The 24,994-nt window shown below is 37.6% G+C and overlaps 1 protein-coding gene and 1 non-coding gene across 2 annotated transcripts; one reads left to right on the top strand and one right to left on the bottom strand.

The window, feature by feature from the left end:
* Positions 1–6,510: 6,510 nt before the first annotated feature.
* On the bottom strand, positions 6,511–6,615 carry LOC111895997 (small nucleolar RNA R71). Its single transcript, XR_002851755.1, has one exon. It is a non-coding gene; the product is annotated as a small nucleolar RNA R71 (small nucleolar RNA).
* A 1,067-nt stretch (positions 6,616–7,682) lies between these two features.
* Positions 7,683–8,168, top strand: LOC111895977 (uncharacterized). Its single transcript, XM_023892016.1, has one exon. It carries the CDS (start codon positions 7,683–7,685, stop codon positions 8,166–8,168), a length of 486 nt encoding a protein of 161 aa, XP_023747784.1.
* The last annotated feature ends 16,826 nt before the right edge of the window (positions 8,169–24,994 follow it).

Below are 24,994 nucleotides of genomic sequence, written 5' to 3'. Positions count from 1 at the left end.
TTGCTATAGTTTGAAATTTATTTACTTATGTCTCTTTTGTTTAATTTGAAGAACAAATACAATATGTAAACAATATAAGTTCTTATCTCAATGTATGTTGTTTGGATTTGCTATGTTTCATTAATATTCAATTGTTATGATACTGCACAATGAAGTCACCCGCCTCCGGACGTTTTCTTCGTGTGGTATGGGGGTGTGACACACTCCGACACTTCTCACTTGGCCGATCCTTACTTGATAGTCTTGAAGTAAAAAAAACAAAGAATTAATAAAATATCTATACTTAAACACAAATCAGATAAAGATTTATACAATCTTATATAAATATACCTATATGTTACAAAAGCCATCCATTATAACTAAAGATTTTAGATAAAAAAACGAATATGGTTGTCATAGTTGACAAGGTAAACGCTTGAGGATCTATAGATCGATAGTTTAGTATGATTAGTAAATAAATTAAGTCGAGGCTTGCAGCTAGAGGATTTTTGGATTGGAAACCTAGGTCGACTTCCTGAAGACTATAGCCTTAGATCAATACCTATTATAAAAAGATTCAACACATAGTGAAATGCTACGCCTTGAGGATATCCATATTAGAGACAGGTATCCGACATACCCCCCTATAGAGTCACTAGAGATACCCTCGTGGTACATAGTTCTAGCCAAGGAGAGCTAAGAACTATAATTTTTGGGTTTGAAGGAAGGAAAAGTGGTGTACTGGATAATAGGATACCTAATTCTTTTTCATGTAAAATAGATGATATTCCTGGTCAAACCACATCACTGTCCACTTTTTGGGAAATCTGATGTTAAAATTTATAGAAATTAATGAAAATTATATTTGATCTTATTGCATATTGTATTACTTGTTTGATTCATTTTCTTCATATAGTTAACTCTATTAGCTAAATTATCAAAACAAAACTCAAAATTATCATAACAACTAACATATGCCATAAATTTACAATCATGCCTCGCACCAAGAGAAACCCAAAATAACCCAAACCTATGAACTCGGCCATGATTGAGGCATTAGTAGCCCAACGCTTCACTGATGCAATAGCAAACCTAGAAACCAATAGCAACGTAGGTTCATGAGGAAACGCAGGTGAGAGTTTACAAGGAGATAATCGAGGTCCAACCAAGGGTCTATTCAAATAAATTCTTTAGGAATTGTAAACCAAAAGCCTTCCATGGAAGTGTGGGTGTAGTTGGTCTGGCTAGGTGGATAGAAAAGATGGAGTCTGTTTTTGAGATAAGCTTTTGTTCGAAGGACTAGAAGGTTAAGTACACCGCTTGTACCCTAGCAGACGCAACCCTAAGCTAGTGGACTAGTTATACGAAGACCATGCACATTAATATAGACAATGCCATGGCTTGGAGCGAGCTAAAGGAAATCATAATTCAGGAGTGCTGCCAAGGTCGAGGTCTTATGCCTTGAGAAAGCATTACATGTACCCTTACCAAACGGAGAACCCTTAACTGTTTATGGAGATAAACGCGGTAGAAATATTAGGATCGTTTGTTGCATGATGCCCAGGAAATACTTACGGAAAATGTATTACGCCTTCTTAGCTCATATTATCGATAGGTAAGACAATAAGAAGAAAAAGATTGAGGAAGTACCTCATGTCTGCGATTACCCTGATATATTCGCTGAAGATCTAACAGCTCTACCGCCAGCTCGAAAAGTAGAGTTTTAGATCGATCTAATTCAAGGAGACACCCTAGTATCAAAGTCTCTTTGTAGATTAGCACGATCAGAGATGCATGAACTCCCAGCCAACTACAAGAACTTCTTGACAAGGGTTTTATCAGACCATGCTTCTCGCCTAGGGGAGCACCCATTTTATTTGTCAAGAAGAAGGACAGATATTTCCGGATGTACATTGACTTAGAGAGATAAATAAATTGACAATTAAGATTATACATCCACTTCCCCAAATAGACGATCTCCTCAATCAACTGCATGGATCAAGTTATTTATCTAAGGTCGATCTGAGATTAAGATATGATCAACTCCGAGTATTGGAAGCACTACTAGAAAAACAGCCTTCTACGTCACACAATGCATGTCGTAAAATGCTCAGACGACTTGCAAATGCGTGTCAAGGAAGGCCTTGTCATAACGAAAGATGACACACTTTTTCGCGTTGTCTATTTATGACACGCATTGCATGTCAAGGAAGGCCCTGTCATAAAGGAAGATGACACACATTTGCCTATCGTAACCATACGACATGCGTTTAGGACAAGCATTATGTATCATTAAAGCCCCTATCATAAATGAAGATGACACACATTTGCGTGTCATAAACTTCAGCAGCTATTTACGATATACATTTACGACGCGTCTTTACCATACTAATTTACGCATAATATAAAAATATAGAAACAAATATATACCAAAACAACCAATTTCATCCAATAACATCATGTCAAAAAATTATAATACATTGGTATTAAGGGGACCTGATTGTACATTGTTATTAAGAGGTTTTCACTAACTATATAACCTAATACTACAATTCTGTTAAGGAACACCTTCTTGTTTCTTCTGCTTATTGTTATGCTTCTGTTTGCACATGTACCTATTTTCATCATCATCACATTAGTATTCAGAAAGGATTCAAGCATCATCAATCTATGTTATAAAATATTAAATTTTAATACACATGTAGTAAAATACCTTTTGCCAAGAATCCTGGCTTCAATATAGCCCATACTTGTATAAAAAATTAAAACAAGAAGCATGTAAGATTTTTCAGTTTTTTGGACACCCCCGATCCACTGTAAAATGTAAATACACCCAAAATAAATAAATAAATATAAAAAACAGTTGAGGATTCATGATGATATATTTGGTCATCTATTATCTAAGAGAAAGAGTAACAAGAGTTAAAAGGGACGGTTTTTTAATATATGTGAATCTATCAGACCAGTTAGCAGCCTCTTCTACGCTTAGAAATGGGCTTTTACTTTGGTAAACTTGAAAGGGCCAAAAAGCATGCTTCAAGTCTCTCAAAATCTGCATAAAAGATTAATAACTTATATGAATAATAGATATAGTATGGCTGACATCCCAAATCAACTAAACCACTACTCTACTAATACTCTAATATGCATAAATTCAAAAATGTAAATACAGAGGGTCCAAAGTTAGTAGTCAGCATTCCATATACTATATTATACCATTAAAATACATGGTTACTAACATTAGAAAGAACTGAAAATTAGTAGATGAACCTGTAAGTGAACATCTCAATTAAAGTATAGAAGCCACCTTTAGTAACAATGATTTAGTTGTCATGATATGTTGATGATCAGACTCTATACTTGTTTGTATTATTAAAAATTTTCATTTAGCTTATGTTTATTAATCCTCATTTTGCCCCTTTGCTTTTTTTTTATGGAACTGATGGTACTCTTCCAGACATCTTTTTCTCTATCAAGGGATATAAATCACTCACATGATCCACACTTAACTTATTATGCTGTATTCATCTTAAGAGGTATCTCTTCTCCCATAATTCAACCTCATCTATAGCAATCACCTTTTTTGCATAAAAGAACATATGCATAAAAGAGAATATAATTAGTTAGCGTTTAGTATGGATGATGCAAATAGAACCATAGTTAGAAGAAAACATTTACACCATAAATCATTCGAATTAGTATACACAGGCTGGGGTGAAATTGAAATTACAAGATTCATCTACTATTCCCTCAAAAATCCAGGATTCAAGAATCACAATATATGGCAATAAACATCCAAAAAAGATATAGAGTAGCATCTTGTATGAATCTTCCTGTAAATGTAACCTATAATCATAATAAATAATACTAACAACAAAAGCAGAGCATCAAAAATGATTTGTTTTGGAATTGCAGTAGAATTATGGTTAAAGGATGGGCAGCAAAGAACAATGATTCATTTTTTTAACAACAAGAAGATTTATAACATTAAATAAAGAGTTAGCAAGAGGCTAGAGTTACAAAAGTTTAAGGCATTCCACAAGAGGTGCATTACACCATTTCAACAAACAAAAATTAACACCTTTAGTAGCTCTAAATTAACCAGATCCAGTTGAAGGCCAAGGCTTGTACTTCATTTATTAGATCCTAGTTGTTCCTCTTTCGGAAATTGATTACAACATTATTTCAGTACCTAAGATCAATTAATCGAGACATTTTATATAGTTGTGGAAGAGCTCATGCAGGCAAATATGTGTACATTAGCTCAATTCTAAAGCTCAAAAAAATAAAGTATGTTAGATATGAGGAGTTCTTTTTATATAGTTCTTTTTTTAGCTCAAAAAAAAAGTAGTGCACATGCATTACTTTTTGATTGTGAGATGGTCAAAGCCATTCATATAGAGGCATTTATATGTGGCTTCATTAGCAACTTGATAGCTCCAGCATTTAAGCTAAAATGTATAAGGTACCTATAACTAGTTAAATATTTTATGTCACATTCTAGATAAATATTTTTTTGGTTTGTAAATTTGATTTTCGGCATAATACCAACATGATTGCATTTATCAACTTTGTTGTCAACTGAAGACATCCAGGAAATGAATATGAAACATTTAGACCCACAACATTACAATTTTGAGGAGATCGAAAGGCACAAACTTATTCTCTTTTCTTAATCTAGTGTTTATACCATGTTTAGATCATTAGGTTCAGTTTCTGGGATATTTTCTGCCATGATTATGAACTAAAAAACTCTTAGGTTCTATTTAGGGTAGAAAAACTTATTACTATGGTTTGATTTTTACGGCTTGGATTATTTAATTTGGTGAATTCTATATTTGTTGAGTTTGTTAAAGACCCTTATGTGGTTATACTAACTATTCTATGTTAATTATGAAGTATATTACGTTGCATGAACATGTCTTAATTGCTTGTCTCATATAATTTATGTGAAAACAATGTTATATGCCTAGGAATAGTGAACATGAAACTAGGGGATAATTAGAAAATAGGTAATTCAATGTGTGAGCTTGTGTGACGAACCATCATACTAGAAGTTAATTGAATTTGTAATTTGATTAACTAACTACAAGTCTCACTAAACTTGAATCAATAAACTAGGAAAGACATTAGTTTAACCATTTAGCCACTGTTTGAATTGATCTGTTTTCTAAGGATTAGTAATGGTGAACATGAACCTAATCACATTAATCGGTAGCCAATGACAAATTAATCCATTACACGTGCCATAAATTCAACCATAGGAATAAGTAAGTCGAACCCGAAGAGAAGTCTCCTTTAGTATTGAGTTTAGTAGATTTTTATTTGTTTTAGCTGTTAATCACTTTGTTTGAGTGTTAGATAAGTGCTTAAGTTTCTAGTCTTGAAAAACTAGAGAAAACGTATTTTCTCTTATTATTTGTTTTTTTTAGATAATTCTAGTAGTTAGTTTATTTACAGTTCCCTGTGTTCGATACCTTGCTTCCGTAACTGTAGCAATTGACAGGTACACTGCCTTTTGTGTGTCTAAATTATATTTGAAAAGTAGGATTAAAACTAGTACATTTACCACACATTAAGTTTTTGGCGCCGTTGTTGGGGAACGGTTCTAAAAAAATATATTTTAATTGCTAGTGTTATCGATCCTTTGTGTGAGATCTATCTTGCACAAAGTTAGTATTTTAGTAAATAAGTTATTAGGATTGAGTTTTAGTTTTTTTTAGGCTTTTAGTTCTAAATTTTCCGGATTTACCTTTGACTCGTCGTGTACAGTCGCAACTACTCGACGAGTCCATTGTAATATTCTATTTTCATTGTTATATTTGTTTTGTTCTTTTTACGCGTGTTTTCTTTTTCTTTCAGGTATTTTATGAACCGAGGATCGAACTCATCTTTGGTACCACCTCTTGTAAACCCGGAATCAGCTTTGAGGAAGAATAAGGAGAAGACCGTTGAAGAGACTAACCCGCTGAAGAAATCAACTTTCAAGAACCTTAAATCGGTCTTTGGAAAGAAGAAAAGCAAGAAATTAGGTGGGTCTAGCAGCCAAAAGATTAAAGAAAGCAAGATAGAAGGCTTTGGATATAACCCCAATCCAAAAGAAAGTGAAGAAGAAACCGAAACATGAACTGAAGAAGGAAGCGACATAAAAGGTGAACCCGATAACACCATGGCTAACACTGTTGATCTCACCATGGGTGATTACAACAAGAGGATGCGTGATGATACCGGGACGAGACTATTGCAACCCACAATACCAGCAACTGATACCTTCGAGCTAAAAGGCAACATACACGCTCAAATCAAGGACATCCCCTTAAACTGAAGCACATCGACGAGGTCAACGACATAGCCGACTATTTCAACATTCCTAACGTTCCTCGAGAGACTGTTTTGCTTCATATGCTACCAGTCACATTTAAGGGGGCTACGAAAGATTGGTTGAAATCACTTCCCCCAGGATCGATCACCACTTGGGCAAAAATGTTTGAAGAGTTCTTGACCAATTTTTCCCTCCTTCAAAAATAGCAAAATTGCAGAAAGCCATTTCTAACTTTGAGCAACAGCTGGGCGAGTCACTATATGAGGCGTGGGAGAGATATAAAGGCTTGTTGAGGAATTCCCCCACAATGACTTGAACGTTCAAAAAGAGGTCTCCATTTTCTTTGATGGAGTAAATGTTACCACTAGACAACTCCTTGACTCTCAAGGCCCATTAACAAAGAAAAATCTGGCGGTAGTTAAGAAACTCATTGAAGAATTCTCTAAGCACTGTAGAGAATATCATAACCCAAGGAATGACTCAACTCGGGGGGTGGTGAATTCTATTGCCGATGACATGGTAGCAATGATGGAAAAATTGGAAAGCATGGACCGAAAAATGACAAAGATGGACCAATCCATGCATGCCATTAGAGTGGGGTGTGATAACTATAGAGGGCCTCACCTTACTAAAGACCATAATCTTGATGAGAACGAGAATTGGAATGTCCAAGTGTGTTACTCAAATTGTGATAGATACGATGATGATTGGCAAAAACCCAAGAAAGAATGCTAGCTGATAATGAGTACAAGAAGGAGAAGGAGGAAAAGTATAGGCAAAAAGCAAGAGGTTTTTATCAAAAGGAGGAGTCGGTGCAAGAAAAGAAATCTGATTTGGAAGATATGCTTACAAGATTCATAGTTGTGTCCGAGAAAAGGCATAACGATACCGATGCTACAATAAAATATCAACAAAACATGTTGAGAGAGCACCAAATTATGATGAAAGATCAACAAGCTCTACTTAGGAATCAACAAGACTCCATTATCGACATTGAAAAGAAGCTAGGCTAACTTGCACAAAAAGTAAATGAAAGACAAGCGGGTGGACTTCCTAGTAAAACCGAAAATAGTCCGAAAGGCTCACATATAAACATCATGACAACTAGGAGTGGGAAGATAATTACTCCTCTGGCCCCTATCTAGAAAGAAGGCCCTAAAATGGTGCAAGAGGAAGAGTCAGAAAACCAAAAATTGCAAGAACCAAACTCGAATCGCCGAGTCGAAGACATGAACTCAACGAGTCGCCCACCTGAATAGAAAAATAAGCCTCCTATTAAACCATATCAGCCTTCATTGTCATTTCCATGCTGAGCCAGACAAGATAGGCAAGTATTGATTATCAAAAATTCCTGGAACACATAAAAGCCCTTTAAATTAATATGCCCTTCATCGAGGCGGTTGCACAAACGCCTAAGTATGCCAAATTTTTAAAGGAGCTTCTTACAAAGAAAAAGAAGATGGAAGAAGTGAAGAAGGTGGTTCCAAATGAAAATTGTTCAGCTACCATGTTGAACAAACTACCTAAGAAGATGGGTGACCCAGGTAGTTTGACCTTGCCTTGCCAATTCGGAAATTTATCAACTATTCATGCATTGGCTGATTCAGGGGCAAGTGTTAACCTTATACCATACTCATTCTTTAAGAAGTTAGACCTTCTGGATCCAAGTCCAATTCGAATGGCAATTCACTTAGCAAATAAAACAGTGACATTTCCAAGAGGAATATCTGAACACCTATTGGTGAAAGTAGATAAGTTTGTGTTCCCCGCGGACTTCATAGTACTTGACATGGAAGTGGATCCTCAAGTCCCAATCATTCTTGGAAGACCATTCCTTAATACCGCAACTGCTACAATAGACATGTGATATTCTAAACTTACCCTTCGGGTGGGAGACAAATCAGTTACACTTGGAGTTGATCATGCCATGAATCATGCAAGATATAGTGATGACAAGACATTTTCGGTTGATATGTTGGAAGATTTAATGGAAGAATGGGAAGAAGACAAGCCAAGCAAGTCTACCACTGCCTTTGAGGATAATTTTGATGCAGAAAGTGACCTGATGGAGATATGGAGACTACTAGAAGAAGCTAAATATAATGAATTAATCAGAAGTGCTGGAAGCATGACTCGCCTTGTCGCAGTCACTGACTCGATGAGTGCAAGTGAGAAATCACGATCAGACGTGGTTTTTGGCCTAGACTCGATGAGTCCCTTAATTGGGCTCGACATTTTCATCTTACAAACACGAACTCAGAGCCGAAAAATTTACCTGATCATTTGGAGTATGCATTTCTTTAAAAAGGTGAAAAAAACCTGTAATTATAGCTTCTGACCTCACCAAGTCTGAAAAGGAAGATTTAGTTCGAGTTCTAAAGAAGAGAAAGAATGCCATTGCATGGAAAATCACTAATATTAAAGGGATAAGTACTTCCTATTGCTCTCACAAGATCAACCTGGAAGAAGGAACAAAGTCGGTAGTGCAACATCAAAGGTTGTTGAAACCAAACATGCAAGAAGTGGTAAAAAAGGAGGTGGTCTAGCTTCTAGATGCGGGAATCATATACTCCATTTCTGATAGTCCATGAGTTAGTCCAGTTCATGTGGTGCTTATGAAAGGAGGGATGACGGTAGTGACAAACGAGAAGAACGAGCTCATACCAACTCGAATGGTAATCGGTTGGCAAGTGTGCATCGATTACTGAAAGCTAAGCAAGGCCACTTGTAAAGACCATTTTCCCATTCCTTTTATTCATCAAATGCTTGAACGTTTATTTGGTCATAGCTATTACTGTTTCTTAGATGGATTTTAAGGTTACCTCCAAATACCCATTGATCCAATTGACCAACAAAAGACAACTTTCACTTGCCCAAGTGGCACTTTTTCCTATCGACGCATGCCTTTTCAAAGATGCATGAAGGCAATATTCCACGACATGGTGGAAAAGTTTATATAAGTATTTATGGATGATATTTCTGTTTTTGGCTCTTCTTTTGATGATTGTCTTACTAAACTTGACTTGATACTTGCCAGGTGTGAAAATACCGATTTAGTTCTCAATTAGGAAAATTGTTACTTTATGGTTAAAGAGGGAAGTTCACAACATATCCAAGGCGGGGATTGAGGTGGATCAGGCAAAAATTGAAACTATTGCTAAATTACCCCCACCAACTAATGTGAAGGGCATTAGGAGTTTTTTAGTACACGCGGGTTTCTACCGCCGTTTTATTAAAAGATTTTTCTAAAAAAACTAGACCTCTTACTCAATTACTTTTAAAAGATGCACCTTTTAACTTTTCTAAAGAGTGTCTAGCGGCCTTTGAGATTTTAAAAGAAAAATTAACTAATGTACCGATCATTATCGCCCCGAATTGGAACTTGCCCTTTGATATAATGTGTGACGCAAATGATTTTGCTTTAGGAGCCTTGCTTGGCCAAAGGGTTGATAAGCACTTTCGACCCATTTGTTACGCAAGCGAGACATTGAATACGGCCCAACAAAACTACACCACAACCAAAAAAGAATTATTAGCCATGGTGTGCGCCTTTGATAAATTCCGCCCCTATCTTATTTTATTTAAAACAACTATTTTTGCACTGACCACTTTGGTATTAAGTATTTGTTTGCCAAGCAGGATGCGAAGCTAAGATTGATCCGATGAGTGCTTTTACTACAAGAATTTGACATCGAGATCAAGGATAAGAAAAGGATGGAGAATGTAACTCCTGAACATCTTTCTACATTAGAAAATCCAGAAAGGGAAGAGATAGAAAACATGGGTATGAAGATAGCTTCCCGGAAGAGTACTTGATGGTAGTCATGGGGGAAGAACCATGGTATGCGGATATTGCAAATGATTTGGCTGGCGACTACCTTCCAAAAGGTCTCACTCATCAATAAAAGAAGAAGCTATTTTCCGAAATTAAATATTATTTCTGGGATGAGCCATATCTTTTTAGGAGCTGCGCGGATGGAATCAAAAGAATATGCATTTTTAGCAAGGAGATTCAAGATATATTAGAGCATTGCCAAAATGTACCGGCAAGAGCTCATCATGGGATCCAATACACTGCTAAAAAGTGTTTGATGTTGGTTTTTATTGGCATACCATCTTCAAAGTTGCTGCTACTCACGTAAGGGAATGTGATGCTTGCCAAAGAATGGGTAATATATCGGCAATAAATGAAATTCCCCCAAACAAATATTCAAGTTGGTGAAATCTTTGATGTATGAGGTGTAGATTTTATGAGACCATTTCCTTTATCCAAAGGAAACAAATACATACTAGTGCCGGTGGAGCATGTGTCAAAGTGGGCGGAAGTGCAAGCATTACCCACTAATGATGCAAGGGTTGTGGTAAAATTTCAAGAAATTATTTTCTCGATTTGGAGTGTCGAAGGTGTTATTAAGTGATAGGGGTGCCCATTTTGCTAATGATCAATTAGCAAAAGTGTTGCAAAAATATGGAGTACACCATAGATTTTCAACACCTTACCATCCACAAACAAATGGGCAAACCGAAATTACAAATAGGGCACTAAAATATAAAATTGGAGACATCGGTGGGAAATAATAGAAAAGATTGGGCGGACAAATTAGATGTTTCACTTTGGGCATTTAGGACCGCATTCAAGACACCTATTGGAACCATACCCTATAGGCTAGTGCATGGTAAAAATTGTCATCTACCCGTGGAGCTTGAACACAAAGCTTATTGCACATTGAAAACATGCAATTTCGAGCCAAATGAGTTGCGTGCAAATTGACTTTTGCAAATGAATGCTTCGGAAGAATATAGAAATGAGTCGTATACTAAATCATTTATTTATAAAGACAACACCAAGAGATGGCATGATGCAATGTTGAAGGGTAATACTGAATTTAATGAAGGACAAAATGTTCTCTTGTATAATTCAAGGTTAAAACTCTTTCCAGGAAAATTACACACTTATTGGACTAGGCTTAAGTGTGGGTGTGGTGGAATAAAATTACGCACTCTAGTTCGTCCAAAAATGAAATACTCGATTTTGAACTTGACTTGGATTCTAGGGTTTCCATTTTTGGTCGAACTAGAGTGTTATAGATGAAATTTATTGTAAATTAATGCTTGATATCCCTAGATAAACCCCTGGAACAATTTTTGATTTTTGATGGAAAATATTGTCCAAATCCGAATTACGACTCGTACAGTTCATATGACTCGCCAAGTCTGTTCAGGGACTCAACGAGTCCCTGATGCAGTGACACATATTTCTGACTTTTTTATTTTTATGCGGTCTGTTTCTTTTGTTTTGGGTTTGGTTTTTCAGAAAACGTCTTGAAGAGGACAAAGCTCATGTGGAAGCAGCCATGGGGACATCCCTTGGTTAAATGTTTCACAAATAACATCCAAGTCAACATTATAGCTGGCAAAGAAGAAGTTGGAAACACTGCAGCGGATGGAAATCTACGTACCAAATGAAATTGATTGGGATTGGATTGGACAAGTAGGGTTGGAAGAGGATTTGAGCCCATATTTGGTCAAGGATTTTGTACGAGACGGGTCTCAATTACATGTGATGGGTGGCATCGGCTTTTCAAAATGCATGAGTCGGTGTATCAAGAACTTTGCTGGGAATAGTTCTCCACCATTACTTTCCGAGGGGTGATGATATTTACAACCCAATTTCCCATACATTTTTCCTTGGTGGGGAAGTTAGACAGTGCAACATCGCCGAATTGACCTGGAGAATGGACATTTACGACCACTCTGTGGTCATGACTGAGGACTTTGGAACCTTTCTGGATCATTTCCATAAGGATCTTCCGGAGGGTGTAGTTGGTTCAACTTGGTGGAACACCATAGCGAATCGAGTTTACATTCCTTCATCAACCCAAGAAGGGAGTATTCGGTCCCCCATTCATCGTCTAATTCATCTTTTGATCGCTAGCACCATAAACTTGTGGAAGGATTATGATAAATTCCCGACTCTGAATGTCTTCTATTTATGGTGTACTATTATGCCAAACACATTTTGCAACATACCTTATTGCTTGGTGAAATATTTTGGAGAAGGAGCGGCCTGAGATAGGGTGACTTCAAAGATCAATGGTGACATTTTTGTGACCTGTTTGGCGAGGTCATATGGTATATTGGAGGAGCAGAGAATTTTTTGACGATCATACCCACACCTCCCTTTAGTATCACATTGTATAAAAGGGCACAAATTATGGAAGATTATGGTGGTTCTCATATTGCCATCCCAAAGGATGATGTTGTTTTGGCGCCCGAGGAACCAGGTAGGCAGGTGAGGCCACGAAAAGAAAATGCTAAAGAAGACCCGTCGGTGTTCCCGGTTGACAATGAGTTGCCAACAGATTGGTAAAATGTGGGGCTAAGGAGGTACCAGGATGATATAACAAGGAGCATGTACTATCATAATAGTTCATTTGTTCATTTGCTTAATCAAATGAATATTGCACCAATGCATGGGCACAAGTATCCGTATGTGAGAAGTTGGGATAAGAGGATTAGCCAAAGAAGAAGTGGAGCCGGAGGAAGTGGAGGTGGTGATGATGAGGAAGAAGATGAAGATTGACTTATCCTTTTTATTTTAATTGTGTGGTTTCTTTGAAAAACTTTTTATTTTGTTTGATTTATTTTTTTTGTTTAGTTTGCTTTGAACAAGTAGTATTCTTAGGATTGTTTGTTTTCCTTTTTTATTATATGGGTTTTCTTTTGGTCCTTTTAGAATTTGGGTAAAGGGTAAAATGCAAGAATATAGAGAAAGAGAGAGAATAATGCGAAGATTCGAGTCTAGACAAGAAAATAGAAGTTTTAAATCCAAGATTGAGTCCAATCATGAAAGAGGGTTAAAAAGTCACACCAGAATCGAACCTGCAACAAAATATAATTCTTTTCCATACAGCGCCTACTCATCGAGTGCACATATAGGACTTGACGAGTCCAAGTGAAAATATGCGACTTGTCTGCTAGTTACGCTACTACATGGCGAGTCCTCATATGAACTCGACGAGTCACTCATTATTACATTTTCGAGTTTACAATTTGACCACATGTGATACGGGCATTAGTTGTATTCTTTGAATATTATTTCCTGAGAATTTCCAAGAGTTTTTCCTGCATAATTAGAGTCGTCAACCACACGAGATTGGATACCCAATGCATGCATGCGTTGTTCCCATGCCTAAAGTCAATTGAATATGGAGCTTAACAAGAAGAAGATCAGCCTCGCAACTACTATCCCATGGGAGTTTGTTCCAATTCCTTCTTTACTTTTATTGTTTTCTTTATCATGCATATCATGGAATGGGCATATTGCATGAATTAATTGTGGGGTAGGGGTTGGTTATATGAGCTAAATTAGTAACATTAGAATCCTAATTTAGGTATAATTTCAAAAAAAAAAATTGCATAAAAATTGCTAGGGTTAATTTAGAAAATTTTGGCAAAAGCAAATAGGATTCCATGCTAGTATTGTGTTTGATGATTCTTTTAAGACCCAAATGTTTAGTTGAGCCAACACACGTTATAATGCATTTTGTGGCCCCCTTTATTCTAGTGAAATCATGGAACAAAAACACAACCTCGCTTAGTTTAAGGATCGCAATATGTTTAGCGTGGTGTACTTGAAATGTATCCAGGAAGACTATTACCTTTAACAAATAAAGGTTGAAGTTGAGCACCCTTGCTTAAGCATGTAGGTATTGAGTCAAAAAAAGTGAGTTACATGTTAAAAAAAGAGAGAGAATTACAAGAAAAAGTTGTAAGAATTTTGGAGTAGTCAAAGGATGAAAATTGAAAATCAAAATTCTAAAGAATTCAAAAAGTTGAAGATACCAAAAACCAAACAAAAACGTGGTGAATTCAAGAAATCAAAGATAAAATTATCAAAGAAGTAAAGAATTCCAAAGAGCTCCATTATGGTATCAAAATTGTAATCTTCTAGATTATGTATGCTTGGGTTACTTGACCAAAAATACTTTGAGGTTATGAGGGTTTTCTGCGGATACGGAAGGATGCATAAAATGAGTGTTGTTCAAAAGAAGTGGGCAAGTGTTTATGAGGATTGTAAGTATTTAGGATTGGGGGGTCTTTAGGAAAAATATTAGACACAAATGCATGCATTACGGCCTTGGCATAATGGTTGGGTTTGATTCTGATTGTCTTATGTGGTGCTAGTGTGTTAAAAATCAGTTTTGCTTGGGGGCAAGCAAAAGTCAAGTGTGGGGTATTTTGATATGTGCATATTTAGTTATATATTTTAAGTAGAATCTTAATACTTTTTGGCTATTTTATTTCAATTAATGAACAAAAGGTAATTAATTATGTTTAAATTATATTTTTAGCCTAAAAGAAATGCTCAAAAACAAAAGGAAGCGGGAAATGCAATTGGAAGTTCGGGAGTTGAAGAAAGAAGAAAAAGAGTCAAAACCTTAAGAACTCGGTGAGGTGGACACCTACTCAATGAGAAGGCATGAAGATTCGCGAAGTAATAAAAGTCGTTACTGCACATGGATTCTTAATGAGGGACTCGACGAGTTTGTTACTGGACTCGGCGAGTCGCCCATTTTTCAGAAATCTTTAAATAGGACATAATAGCCCAAAACTAAAGGCCTCTCTGGAACCCTTGGAGACTGAATTGCGATTGAAATTGTTGCTGGAGCTCTGGAAACCGAAGATCAATCCTAACATTTAATTTTAAGGAGATCGAAAGGCACAACCTTATTCTCTTTTCTTAATCTAGTTTTTATACCATGTTTATATCATTAGGTTCAGTTTGTGAGATATTTTCTGCCATGATTATGAGCTAAAAAACTCTTAGCTTCTGTTAGGGTAGACAAACTTATTACTATGGTTTGAATTTTATGGCTTGGATTATTTAATTCGGTGAATTTTGTTTTGACGAATTTGTTAAAGACCCTTATGTGTTGATAATAACTATTTTCTGTTAATTATCAAGTCTATTAAGTTGCATGAACATCTCTTAATTGCTTGTCTCATATAATTTATGTGAAAACAATGCTATATGCCTAGGAATAGTGAACATGAAACTAGGGGTTAATTAGAAAATAGGTAAGTTAATTTGAGAGCTTGTGTGACGAGCCAACATACAATAAGTTAATTGAATTAGTAATTTGATTAACTAAGTACAAGTCTCAGTAAACCCGAATCAATAAATTAGGAAACACATTAGTTTAAACAACTGGCCACTATTTGAATTGATCTGTTTTCTAAGGATTAGTAATAGTGAACATGAACCTAATCACATTAATCGGTAGCCAATGACAAGTTAATCCATTGCACGTGTCATAAATTCAACCATAGGAAAAAGTAAGTTGAACCTGAACAGAAGTCTCCTTTAATATTGATTTTAGTTGATTTTTATTTGTTTTAGCTGTTAATTTCTATGTTTGAGTGTTAGATAAGTGCTTAAGTTTCTAGTCTTGGAAAACTAGAGAAAGCCACCTTTCTTTTATTATTTGTTTTTTTAGATAATTCTAGTAGTTAGTTTATTTACCGTTCCCTATGTTCAATACCATGCTTGCGTAACTATACCAACAATTGACAGGTACACTGCCTTTTGTGTGTCTTAATTATATTTAAAAAGTAGGATTAAAACAAGTGCATTTAGCACAAATCATGAAACATCAACAAAACTTGATGAACTTAAAGTTAGTCGATCTCTATCAACCCCTTCATTAAAACTTTTTCGAACCACAACATCAGTTTTATTACTTCTTGATTCACTCTTAACTTATTCTTCAGTTGTGGACAATTTCACTTTAGTTTCCCCTTATCCTTACAATTATAACATTTTGCATTCGATGAAACTTTAGACTTCGGTTTTGAACGTGATATCCCTGTACTCCCCCTTTTCCTCTCTTTTTTCCTTCCTTTCCCTACGAACAAATCAGAATTGGATACCTCCTCTCCAACTAAAACTTTTCTTTTTCAGTTCCTTGAACATCTGAGAGTCCTTCACATCATTCACAGTTATCGTTGTCCTACCATAGAGCACGGTATTAATGAAACACTCCTATGAGTTCGGAAGAGAACATAAGAGAATATGTGCATCATTTCCAATCTTCACATCAACCCCTTATAGATTCAAGATGATGTGATTGAAGTTATCTAAATGATCTTTCACGTGAGTACTTTCATACATTTTGAGAGTGCACAATCTTTGCTTCTGATATAACATGTTCGTTATAGAGTTGTTCTGGTACATGTCACAAATACTCACCCAAAACACAGAAGCAGTTGTTTGATCCAATACCTCCCTTAGTACTTCATTTGTCAAACTCAACATAATGGCACTATATGCCTTCTTCAAAATGTCCACCTTCTTTTCGTCCGCCATGTCCTTTGGCAATTTTGTCTCTCCTTCTAATGTTGTTGCATATCCTTGTTGTGCCAGAAGAGCCCTCATCTTCATTTTCCACAAAGTGAAGTCATTTGAGCCATTCAAATTCTCCAAATAAAACTTGTGAGTATACATCTTCAATCATGGGAATATAAACCGTTACTCTAATACCACTTGTTAGGAAGTAAAACAGATAACTAGAAAAACCAAAAGCACACAACACACAATATTTATGTGGTTTGGTCAAACAAAGGTTACACTCCATAATTCAAGATACTAAGGAACCTATCATGCATCCTTATTTATACATGATGGATCAGATGTAAAATCCTAATGGGCCAAGCCCGTTGGCCTCTAGGCCCATGAAAGGTGACAGTCAATCATATTCCACCATGCAACATCTTCTAGAACATTCTTCAATGTCACACAACGCATGAGAATGAACACTACACATGATGGACCACCTTTACCATAGTGGAGCATCATGATGCACATGTAGCGCATCATGAACACTAATGGTCCAACATCCATCATGGCGGCACAACGTAGTGTATTTTTTTAGCATGATGACACAAAAAACTGAATCAAGATGGTGCATAATGGCACAACATATCCCCCATGGCGCAACATCTCATCAAGAAGTCACATCTTCTCCTCCATGGTGCAACTTCCCTTCTTGATGGTGTAACAAGTTTACAAGATGGAGTAACATCATCTTCATGTTGCAACATCCATTCATTTGGCACAAATCCTTTCCTCTTAGCCCACAACTTCATGAATGGCATAAGATATGAACCCCTGGCGCAACATTCTCTATACTTGGCGTACCATCCATAAGGATGGCGCAACTTCCATCTACATGTGACAACCCGATATTTCAACTCTATGTAATGACCTAAAAAGTCAAGTATTGTAAGAACTTTTGATATAATGAAATTAACTTCGAAAATAAAATGTCCAAAAACCTCAAATTAATTACCTACTATGTTAGATGACATTAAACCGTGATCGTACGTAAAAAGAACGCCCAAATCTGACTTCGCATAAAGAAGTTATGATTTTTCCAAGTTCGGCTTAGCGACAGACAGCTAACAAAACTCGAAACGGAGATCGAGCGACTTTTGGCCGGAATGACCTAAATGAGAATCGAGGGTCTCGACAATGGATTTTCAATGGTAAAAAGTCTTACCGCGACCTTTTAAAAATAAATAATAAATATAATTTCAAATTTTGCCGACGGAATCTAAACGAAAGTTGTAGAGCATAGTCTCACCTACGCGTGGATATAAAGAACGTCAAAAACGGAGTTCGTATGAAGAAGGTATGAATTTTTGAAGTTTATTAAATAAATAAAATATAAATTTTATTATTTAATCTCGGCATTATCCAAAGGAGGAGTCACCAGGTCGATCCGAGTTACGCCCATCGTATGCTCGTACGCCCAGCGTAATCAAGGACTATGCCTCGGATCGTCCACGTCGCCCCTATGCGAGGCTATACCCCGTCCCATCCGAAGCTCTGAGGCAGTCGACGTGGCGGTCACGCATGACTCACGCGTACGCCTAGCATACTAGCGTACGCCCAGTGTACCGAGGCGGTTCCCAGCCCCTATAAAAGGGATGCGAGGGTTCCGAAGAAATGGCTCATTTTCTCTCAACTTTCTTGCATTTTTTCCTCGTTTTCTGTGCACGTGCTATCTCAAAGCCCCAGTTTCCTTGCTCATGTCCCGAAGGTCGTTTGTGCTCCCGAGATTCCCGAGAATCCCGAGAAAATCCGCTTTCTCGAGCTGAAATTCTGCTCGGTTTTCATCTCGCCTTCTTTAATCTTTCAAGTGAGTTCATACCCTTCGAATCCACATTTTTAAATGTTTTATAAATGCTTTTATATGCTTTTAAGGGGGAGAATACAAGTAAAACACACGATTATTATTGTGTGTTATATAAAGATTCATTATACACTTTTTATCAATGGAATCATATGTGATTTATAACTATTATAGGGAAAGTTTTGTATGCAAAATACATCACAATAACATCTTGTCTTTTGAAATGAAAAATGTTGTTATATATAAATCAAACACTCTGCTTATACTGTACGTATATGTGTCCGTTTTTGGAACTACAAAAGTTATACTTTTCATAACAAGTGAGCATTTCACTAAGGTTTACTATACAAACGAGACACACTTTTAGAAAACTATAATAGGTATAGTTTTATGAGAACATCACGAAATTTTTCGTACTAGAAACACAATTTCAAAGAGATACATTCATATAAAAGAACAAACGAACATTTTCATACGTAAATCTGTTTTATACTAAGTTTTGTGAGACATTAAACTTCACGTACGTTCGAGTACACATTTCAAGTCCTGTATTATATACTAGAATCCCTCGGAGGGGGAGCATGGTGGTTGTGTATAGATCTATACGGGATTGACAACCCCACGCCCTGACTATTAGCTATAGTACACCATTTGGGGTGACAACCGTCAGAACATTCCAACGCCTGAAGAACGTTGTGTACAGGTAAATCCAGTCAATAACATGATTATAAAACTCACATGGAGTATTAAAAGCATATTGATTTACAGGGTTTTTTAGACATCTTGGCGACTTTACACGTACATAAATTAACTACTTTAGGCATGAAAAACATTATTGTGTTACAGTTTTGGAACTTCTAAACTGCCTCCCACATAAGGAAAAACATAAATTTTCTAGAAACAAACATTGGTCTTGATAGAAGGCTACATTTATACTAGAAGAAAATATGGGATTTTCTAGGAAGAAACAAACAAAAACAAAACATTTCATTTTAGTTCATACAAACATTGTCATTTAATACTTATGAAACTCACCAGCTTAAATGCTGATCTACTCTTTCAAAACTACTTGTATGTTCCAAGGATTCAGTAATTACAGGTAACAAACAGCTTTTGAAGAAGGGACGCTGCGGCGCAAGTTTAAAATTCATATTTTGGCATCATATTGTAATTGGTTTTTAACATGTATCTTTTAACAATATAAAATTTAAATTATATATATGATGGTTATATTGATTTCATTACTATGTATTCAATTGTTATGTTACCACATGAACTCATCCACCCCCGAACGTTTTCGCCGTTTCGGTTTGGGGTGTGACAGATTGGTATCAGAGCAATGTTTATAGTGAACTAAGTATATCGAACCACATAAGATATACAAACTATAAATGCTTAAGGGACTAATACCCTCTAAAAAAACGTTTCTTTTCTTTTTTACGCCTAAGCCGCGTTTCGTTTAACTTAAATTGTTAGATCATTTAAGTACAAATACATGCATACAACAACTTATTTTCATGATTATAGCTATACAAGAAGTATTTAGACAAGTTGGACACTATGATTAAGACGCGATATATGTAATCAGATTTGGGCCAAATATAGCATGATCAACTATATTTATCCGAAATCAGACCAATGTATATCGAGGAATGCTCGTAGTGAGCAACAAGTCGAAACTTACCAAAACATCACAAGAATCAAACACACGAATTTAAATACTATAGGAGTATTTGTTACATAAAATAGCTTAACTTACATGTTTAGTCTTACATGTTCCAAATTTTATTCCATTCTTATAACCCTATTCTCGTACAGTCAAATGGCTGGATTTGACAACCCCGGCGACCCCTACTATCCCAACCAAGCCAACAGGGGATGGATCAAAGAGGATCCCGAGGAGTACGAAGAACCCATAGAATTGGATGAAGAGGAGGACTCCGGTACTGACTTAAAGCCGGAAGTAATCAACTCACCACCCGCACAACCTCCCGTCTTCGTGAGAAACTTTCAAGGACCGACTCCCGTTTGGGGAAGTCACCTCCACCATTGGAGCCAACAACAAAGTCTACGCCCTACCTACGACATGTGTCGAGACTTCTACGATGTACGCGGCGGAGGTTCAGCCGATCGACCACTCCCAGTCATGGTGGGCAAGCTAGCCAACCAGTCCTACCAATCCGGAGTTCAAGCTAGCCGGATTCGGGAAGTCAACGTAGAAATACAGGTTCAAACTTCTGACATCCGTATGCTGGATAGAGCTCAGGACAATGCCCAACTCCAAAACGATGCATTCCAAGCGCAAATGGTTGCAGCCCTCTCCGAATTTAGGGAACAACAAGCCACCTTCGATAGGCGTCTTATGGAATCAAAGCAATCGGATGTGGAGTTAAGCTCCAAGCGCAACCTACGTCGCAAGTAGTGCTTGCGAAATCCCAAATTTTGTTATAAGTTAGGACCTCGGCTAAAAGTTTTTATTTTTCTTAAACTTTGTAATCGGAGACCCTTATAGGGGTCAAATTTTCATGATCGTTGTATCAACTATTATATTAATATAATTGGCATGCTATTATTACTACATTGAGTATTTCGTTCAATCCTTAAAATGTTATGGAGAAACCATATGGTTGTTTCATATAACCGGTTTTACGAATAACTTTCATTCTTCTATCTTTGAGACTCATACTATCATTTGTTGTTGAACTATAGCGATTTAGTTCATGAGACACATTCATTCTCTATGCTATCGAATTCTTATCTTTATCTTTTCAACCTATAGTTGAAAGATGCCTCCGCGTAGAAACCCGAGACGAAACAACGGTGGGGAAGCACCGATACCACCACTGCCTCCACCTCCTCAATTTGATGTTGCCACGTTCCAAGCAGCAGTCATAGCAGCTGTGGCGGCTGCCATGTCGCATATCAATACCCCTGTTACTACTGGTTCGGGAATTAGCACACTTCCTTCCAACCATGGCGAGACTCATGGGCAACCCCAAGAGTGCACTTATAAAGACTTTACGAATGCCAAACCCCGGACGTTTAATGGAACTGGTGGTGTAATGGTTTTGAAGCAATGGATCGAAAGGACAGAACCAGTCTTCGAAATCTGCTCCTGTCCCGAGCACAGCAAAGTCACGTTTGCCACTTTCATGCTTACTGAAAGAGCTTTAACTTGGTGGAATGGCCACATTAAGGCACTTACTCTGATAGTGGCGAATTCAATAACCTGGGAGAGCTTAAAAAGCATGCTAATGAGAGATTCCAAAACTCAAGCATGAACTCTGGACTCTTGGAATGATTGGTACCGACTTAGCAACTTATACCAACAGATTCTGCGATCTGGCAATCCTTTGCCCAGATATGATTGCTCCTGAGAGCAAGAAAATAGAGAGATACATTTGGGGACTGTCGCCCCAAATTCAGTCAAGCGTGTTAGCTTTAAAACCTAACACTTTTGAAAGTGCCAAGGAGATGGCACAATCTCTTATTGATCACGGAAGTCATCAGAACTCAACAATTTCTACACCAGAACCACAAAAGGGAAACAACAACAACAATAACAAGAAGAGAGGATGGAATAAGGGGAAGGGTGGGTCTTCCCAAGAATCCTCGAAGAAACAACAATTAGTTACAGTGAATGTTGCTACTGTACCTACTACCGTTCCTACAAATCTCTACCCAACAAAGCCTTATGTGGGTAACCTTCCAAAGTGCACCAAATGCACTTACCACCACCATGGACCTTGTCAGGAGATGCAGTGCTCCAACTGCAATAGAAAGGGACACACTGTTTGTTTCTGCAAAGCCCCCGTAAAGCCGATCACTCAAGTTCCCAATGCTGGTATAGGCCAAGCTTGCTACGGTTGTGGCGAGGTGGGCCACTACAAAAGGAACTGCCCGAAGGCAGCGAATACCGGCGGGGTGGGACGAGTTTTGGCTATAGGCCACGAAGAAGCCGTAGCTGATCCTACAGTAGTTGTTGGTATGTTTCTTCTCGATAATTCATATGTATGCATACTATTCGATAGTGGAGCAGACAGAAGCTTCGTAAGTCAAAACTTTATTCACTTACTTAAACATAAACCTAGCAGGTTAGAAAAATCATTCACTATAAAAATGGAAAACGGAAAAATGGAAAACACTAACTTCATATACATGGGTTGTACATTAACTTTAGACGGCCATTCTTTCCCAATCAACCTCATGCTGGTCCAAATTAAAAGTTTCGACGTCATAGTTGGCATGGATTGGTTAAGTCTTCTTCGCGCCGACATCATGTGCTTTGAGAAAGCAGTTCGCCTTAATCTTCCTAACGACGAAACATTAGTGATTTATAGCGACAAATCAAGTACAAACCTTCGCATCATTTCGTGCATCCAAGCTGGAAAGTGATTGCGGAAGGATTATCATGCATTTCTTGCACACATCGTCGATACAAGTCAGGAAGTAAAGGACATTAAGAGCATTCCAGAAGTACGTGACTTTCCCGATATCTTCCCATAAGAACTACCGGGATTACCACCGCAATGTCAAGTCGAGTTTAGAATTGACTTAGTTCCAGGGGCTACCCCAGTAGCAAAATTGCCTTATCGTCTGGCACCAGCAGAGATGCAAGAACTTTCTAGTCAGCTTAACGAACTCCACCAAAAATGATTCATTAGACCAAGCTTCTCACCTTGGGGAGCACCGTTCTTGTTTCTAAAGAAGAAAGACGGATCGTTCCGTATGTGCATTGACGACAGAGAACTGAACAAACTTATTGCCAAAAATCGTTACCCTCTGCCCCGCATTGACGACCTATTTGATCAGATTCAAGGAGAAAACTACTTCTCGAAGATAGATCTATGATCCAGATATCACCAATTACGAGTACTAGAGGAGGATGTTCCCAAGACAGCCTTCCGAACTCGTTATGGACACGACGAGTTTGTAGTGATGCCGTTCGGATTAACCTACGCACCAGCAATATTCATGGACCTAATGAATAGGGTGTGCCGTCCTTACTTGGATCAGTTCGTCATCGTCTTCATCGATGATATACTTATCTAATCCCGAAGTAAGGAAGAGCATAGTTAGCACCTACGAACAGTCTTAGAAACATTACGATCGGAGAAGCTCTATCCGAAGTTCTCTAAATGCGAATTTTGGAATCAAAGAGTCGAATTTTTGGGCCACATTGTTAGCGAAAAGGGGATACACGTGGACCCTCCAAAATTAAGGCCATTGAGAACTAGTCGGCACCGAAAACGCCTACAGAGATTCGTCAATTTCTAGGTCTCGCTGGCTACTATCGCAGATTCATAAAGAACATCTCTAGCATTGCGAAACCTTTTACTACATTGACCCCGAAAGGCGTGGCCTTTGACTGGGAAGCAAAACAAGAGAAGGCATTCCAAACACTGAAACAGGCTTTGTGCACCGCACCGATACTATCCCTCCCCGAAGGGATAGAAGATTTTGTAGTGTATTGCGATCCATCAAATCAAGGACTTGGTTGTGTTCTTATGCAAAGAGGGAAGGTTATTGCCTATGCCTCCCATCTGCTTAAGATACACGAAGTAAACTATTCAACACACGATCTTGAGTTAGGAGCAGTGGTATTTGCTCTGAAGATTTGGAGACACTACCTGTACGGAACAAAGAGTACTATCTTCACCGACCACAAGAGCCTTCAACACATTTTTTATCAGAAGGAGCTCAACATGCGACAATGATGATGGGTCGAGCTACTCAATGACTAAGAATGTGAAATTCGTTATCATCCTAGCAAGGCCAATGTAGTAGCTGACGCCCTCAGTCGAAAAGAATACACTGGTCGGAGAGTCAAATCTCTGACTATGAATATCCATTCCCACTTATCCACACAAATTAAGGAGGCTCAACTGGAAGCTTTGCAACCTGGAAATGTGATGGGTGAATCCCTGAGAGGAATGGAAAAGAATCTAGAAATCAAGGGTGGCAGAGCATATTATCTCATGGACCGTATCTGGACACCGAAACATGGTGGCTTCAGAGACGTGGTCATAACCGAAGCACACAACACAAGATATTTCGTTCACCCAGGTTCAGATAAAATGTATCTGGATCTTAAGAAACTGTACTAGTGGCCTAACATGAAAGCAGAAATTGCTACCTTCGTAAGTAAATGTCTTACTTGAGCTAAGGTTAAGGTCTAGTATCAGAAACATGCATGATTACTACAACAACCAGAGATACCGGAATGGAAAGGGGAATGGATTACTATGGACTTCATAACCAAGTTGCCCAAGACAACGGGTGGACTCGATACCATATGGGTCATCGTCGACAGATTGACCAAATCCGCGCATTTTCTACCAATCAAAGAGACTGACAAGATGGAGAGACTTACCAGAACTTACATAAGGGAAATAGTGCGACTGCATGGTGTTCCGATATCCATTATCTCCGATAGAGATAGTAGATTCACGTCAAGGTTCTGGCAGTCCCTACAAAGTTCCCTGGGGACTAGGCT

The sequence above is a fragment of the Lactuca sativa genome, chromosome 4, assembly GCF_002870075.4.
Source record: "Lactuca sativa cultivar Salinas chromosome 4, Lsat_Salinas_v11, whole genome shotgun sequence".
Classification (NCBI taxonomy): Eukaryota; Viridiplantae; Streptophyta; class Magnoliopsida; order Asterales; family Asteraceae; genus Lactuca; species Lactuca sativa.
Note: the sequence above shows the minus strand (reverse complement) of the source record. Positions and strands in the feature narration are given on the sequence as shown.

Bases quoted from the DNA above. Each gene is read 5' to 3' on its own strand.
- LOC111895977 (XM_023892016.1), top strand. From the start codon at position 7,683: ATGCCCTTCATCGAGGCGGTTGCACAAACGCCTAAGTATGCCAAATTT.